The 4,561-nt window shown below is 43.9% G+C and overlaps 1 protein-coding gene across 3 annotated transcripts; it reads right to left on the reverse strand.

Annotated features, from left to right (window-relative positions):
* Window positions 1–228: 228 nt before the first annotated feature.
* On the reverse strand, window positions 229–4,064 carry LOC124707351 (disease resistance protein RGA5-like). Of its 3 annotated transcripts, XM_047239009.1 has the most exons (4): window positions 3,178–4,064; window positions 1,008–2,975; window positions 566–621; window positions 229–432 (listed from the first exon to the last, which is right to left on the reverse strand). In XM_047239009.1, the coding sequence occupies exons 1-2, from the start codon at window positions 3,963–3,965 to the stop codon at window positions 1,064–1,066; spliced, it is 2,700 nt and encodes an 899-aa protein (XP_047094965.1). In that variant the 5' UTR covers window positions 3,966–4,064; the 3' UTR covers window positions 229–432; window positions 566–621; window positions 1,008–1,063. The 3 variants fall into 3 exon arrangements, with proteins under 3 accessions (XP_047094965.1, XP_047094964.1, XP_047094966.1); XM_047239008.1 differs by having other exon boundaries at window positions 229–621; XM_047239010.1 differs by lacking the exons at window positions 229–432; window positions 566–621 and adding an exon at window positions 644–894.
* Window positions 4,065–4,561: the final 497 nt, after the last annotated feature.

Raw genomic sequence — 4,561 nt, forward strand, 5'->3', positions numbered from 1 at the left:
ACTTCATCATACAATCCGCTACTGTCTACACATATTCAGAAGCTTTCCGTTGCATATGCTCAGCTCCCTGCATACCTCTGTCTACACAAAATTTTCAGTGACATCCACGTCCAAAGGAAAGGAACGAACCTGCAGATAGAACATCCAGCGACCCAACACAAACTCGCATGTAGGAATCAATGTAGGGAAATACAACACCTCAATCGTCCTTTTGAGAAATGCAAACAGTACAAGGAAAAAACATTCAGTTGAATACAAATAAGCGACAATTAGTTTGATGCAATTAAGAGGCAAGCGTACGCATACAACAATAACAAGTACATATAATCCCTGGTGGTTAGTCAAGGAAGGAGCGAGTCACAAGTGTGAACTCCTGCCCACAATCAAGCCTTGTTACAGGAGAAAGAGAAACCCAAGCAAAGCGCGCATCACCTTCAAGAAACGGTTCGATCAGATAACTAGTAGCACAAAGCAAAGTGAAAGTTCGATGTTCCTGACGGGAAGGACATGCAGCAATCCATATCCATCCGTTACAATACGGCATAAATGTTAATGTTGGAGGCACCTCAATGATCACTTCGTATCTCATCCCTATGCTCCATAGAAAAGAAATCGACTTCCCTGAAAATCAGTCTGTGAGAATGGCTGAATTCTCTAATTTACTAGTGTGTTGCCAAGTTAATCAAACAGTGCTAACATATAGGAGTACTTCACTTCGAGCTATTTGCACCTCAAATTTTATTGTGGACACTCTACCTAGACATTTGCAAAGACTTGCTTAACGCCTGTTCGCAAGGGAAATCATAACTACTCATATATTGGTAGAGCTCCGGATTTTTGATTTGAATGAAGCATCTCCAGTTTTTGAATCTAGATAAATCTACCAAAGTCTTGCTACAACAAAAAAAAGAAAGGTGCAGTATTATGGCGAGCTACAGCCAAAGTGGAAGTTAGGAAACTAAGAGACAGACTGGAGTCAGCAGACTGGAGGTGGAATTTGAACGTACCAGCTGCTGGATGTGGCCGGTACCGAGAATTACCACCAAAACCCCCACACTGTTTGTTAGTAACATTGGATATCGATTTTAATGTGAGCATGTCTGGGATGCATGATGATAGCGCTCCTTATGGCAGACTCTGCGCTTCTTTGTTCAGATTCAGTATCACTCCCGATACCCACAGAGATTCTTTCAAGTGCTAACAAGTGCTCGATACCTGTAGGTGTGGCGCTCTCATCCTGCTTCCACCCCCTGGCGTTCAAATGCAGAGAGAGCCTCTGGAGCTTAGGCATTGCCCCGGCTCTGAAGGTCAGGTGTGGCATGATAATCCAGTAGACAACAAACCGCTTCAGGCTTGCGAATGATGTCCCATAGATGACAATTCTTTCTTCCAGGGCTCTATTGAACGTTAATTCTAGGTCGATGAGGGCAGGTAACTCCGCAAGAATACCAACATCATCCTTCTCTACCTTATCAACAGCGATATGCAAGCTCTGGAGGTTATGGAGTACCCCAATCCAGTTTGGGACCCGGGATATTCGCATCATGGAGAGACTTATGAGGTTGGGGGGAGGAGGCGACAAGGTTAGTGCCTCAGGTATCCAAGAATCAGGTGAAAATATGTTCAGGGAGTACAGGTTACAAAGTTTTCCCAAAGAAGAGTTTAGAACATCCATGTCCACAGCTTCAGAAAAACCGGTTCTGAGATACAAAACTCTCAGATTGGTGAGCTCTCCTAGTCCCTTGATACTGTCGATTGAGGTGTGCAGCGTGTCAAACCATCTCAGACGCTGTAGGGATGTCATTTTACCAATGCCCTCAGGCAACAAACACGGCAGTTGAAAAAGATGCACGGACAACAAACACGGCAGGTGAAAAATATCCATTGGGATATAGGACCCATCTATATCAAATGTTTCCAACTTTTGTAGCCCTCTAATCTGTGTTGGTAGCTGGCAGTTATCACAGCCTTCAATCTGTATGTGCCGCAGCTGATATAATTTACACAATCCTGACAGGTCGATTTTCCCCTTGTCATCAAGATAAGTAGAACTGAAGTCAGCAATAAAAACTCGAAGATATTTGAATTCTGCCAACGAAGGTATATTCGTGGAGCCTCTCCAGTTTGCAAACGATCGAACTTGTGACATACTAACGTCCCTTGGCAATGTTGCACCATCCAAGTTGAAGAGCATCCGACGGGGCTTTTGAAGCTGTCCTATAATGGCCTCTGGGTTGTCTAATACAGTGATAAAATTCTCTTCTGCTGACTTGTACAAGATAAGATCCAACAACATATCATGTACTTTGCAAGTTATCACTGACCCATGCATGTCAATTTGTACAGGCTGCATAAGGCTCATGTTGACAAGCTCATTAAAATAACTTATCGCAGTCTGTTTTTGATTTTGTCCACTTGCTTTACTAACGAAACCTTCAGCGACCCATAGACTTACCAACTCGTGCCTATATATTTCAGAGTCCTCTGGGAACATACCAAGGTACAAGAAGCATGTCTTTAGGTGGTGAGGAAGATTCTTGTAGCTAAGGTTCAAGATCTGTCTCATTGATTCCAAGGTGAGGTTTGTGCCCGACACTGACACCAAAGAATTCTGTGCATGTTTCCACCTCTCCTTTTGGTTGGAACTTTCACTTGCTAATAGGCTGGATATGCTAATGATTGCAAGTGGCAGACCACCACATTTCTTGAGAATCTCAACTGAAACATCTCTGAGTTGACCTGAACAAGCTTCTTCAGAGCCAAATATCCTACCAAAGAACAATTTCCTTGAGTCTTCTTCACTAAGAGGTTCCATTTCAAGAATGTGCTCGTGGTGACCAAAACAGCATGCCTCACCCAGAGTCTTGATCCTTGTAGTTACTATTAATCTACTACCAAGATTATTCTCTGGAAAAGCACATTTAATAATATTCCATGCAGACACATCCCATAGATCATCTATGATAACCAAGTACCTGCAAAAAAATCAGTACAGTGCGAAGTGAATTAACAAAAAAAATATCAAGCATTTCAAATGGTTCAAGGTAGAAGAAAATATTTTTTATCAAATTAAATATTAATTCTCTATAGAAGAACAGAATATTAAATATTTTAAGGGCAATCCAAGTATCAGAAGCAGATGTGAACAACAACAATATACAAAGTAAAAAGAAGTACCTCTTGTTTTTTAGATTTTCTCTGACTTGGTCGAGAAGAACATTTAACTCACAGTCATGAAAAGATTGTCCACATCCAAGTTGGGTTAATAAACTATGAAGAAGTTTCGACATATTTGGCTTTTGAGACACCGGCACAAATGCACCACATTGAAATTCCCCGTCCAGCTTATGGTATACCCGATTGGCAAGTGTTGTTTTACCCAAACCTCCGAAACCAACAATTGATATAACCTTCAACTGCTTCTCCTCACCGTTTAGCCAACCGACAAGCTCGTTGGTTGGGCCCTCGATACCAACAAGTTTAGCTGCATTTTCATAGAGTGCCACAACTCGTTGGTCAACTGCCACATTGCCTGGTCTGGGGACATCGAGCTTATATCTTTCACGCCGTTCACTTGTTTCGCGCACGAGTTTCTTGATCCCCTCAATCTGGCCAGCAATCTGATGGCGGGCTCTCGACGTTTTGAGGCGTTGAATGGTGTCGTGGACGAAACCAGATTTCTTGCTTTTCTCCCCAACTTTGCACATGAAGTCATCGATGATATCCTCGATGTCATAGGACATCTCCCTGACCGCGTCCCTCCACCCCGCGGTCTGTTTATCTAGCTCGTCCACATACGCAAGGCTCTCTAGAGCATCCTTCATGCTGCTCAGCTCATCACTGATGTACTTAACCTCTTTCCTCAAGTTCTTTAGCTTGGCAAACTCATCCCCCATCAGGGTGCCCAGCTTACCCAGGAGAGAGTTCATTACCCCGGTAGAAGCGCTCACCATTATTCCTGCCATCTCTGACTGAGATGGCTGGGCAAGGATCTACCTTGGCTCTCTAGTTATGCTTGTGCTGCACCTGAAACATGTAAACAGCAGTGCTGCTGAATGAATGAAGTTTCTGTCGCAAAAAAGCCATGAAACAAATGGGGCCAGAGACTTCAACAGCACATCCATGCCATAACAACAGGTTTTCATTTCAAATCATTTTCAGAGTAAAAGGATAGTGCTGTAAGAATCGGTACCTGAGCTGGATGAGTGATTAACTTGAAAGGATGAGCTTGGAGTCACGCCGTCATCCATTCTATTGCGGCCATTCTTTACTCCAGAAGCAGAAGCATTCGACATGCAGCCATGGCGCCGTCGGTGCTCCTCTTGGAGGCCTGCTTTAGATCCACCTGAAGTGATGGACCGTTGGAAAATCCAGAGTTATCGTCCTCTAGATCCAGATCCCTCTTTTCGAAAGAAGGTATAAACTGTAGGGGGTTGAGATGGTAGAGATGAAGCAGCAACAGGGATGGATAGATGGAGCTCAATCAGTAGGGCCGTGGACTCGCCAGCGTATTGGTCGCCCGGTCCACGCCTGCCCCGAATCAGCCGTTTCCGGCAGGCCA

Source organism: Lolium rigidum, chromosome 4 (genome assembly GCF_022539505.1).
Source record: "Lolium rigidum isolate FL_2022 chromosome 4, APGP_CSIRO_Lrig_0.1, whole genome shotgun sequence".
Taxonomy (NCBI): domain Eukaryota; kingdom Viridiplantae; phylum Streptophyta; class Magnoliopsida; order Poales; family Poaceae; genus Lolium; species Lolium rigidum.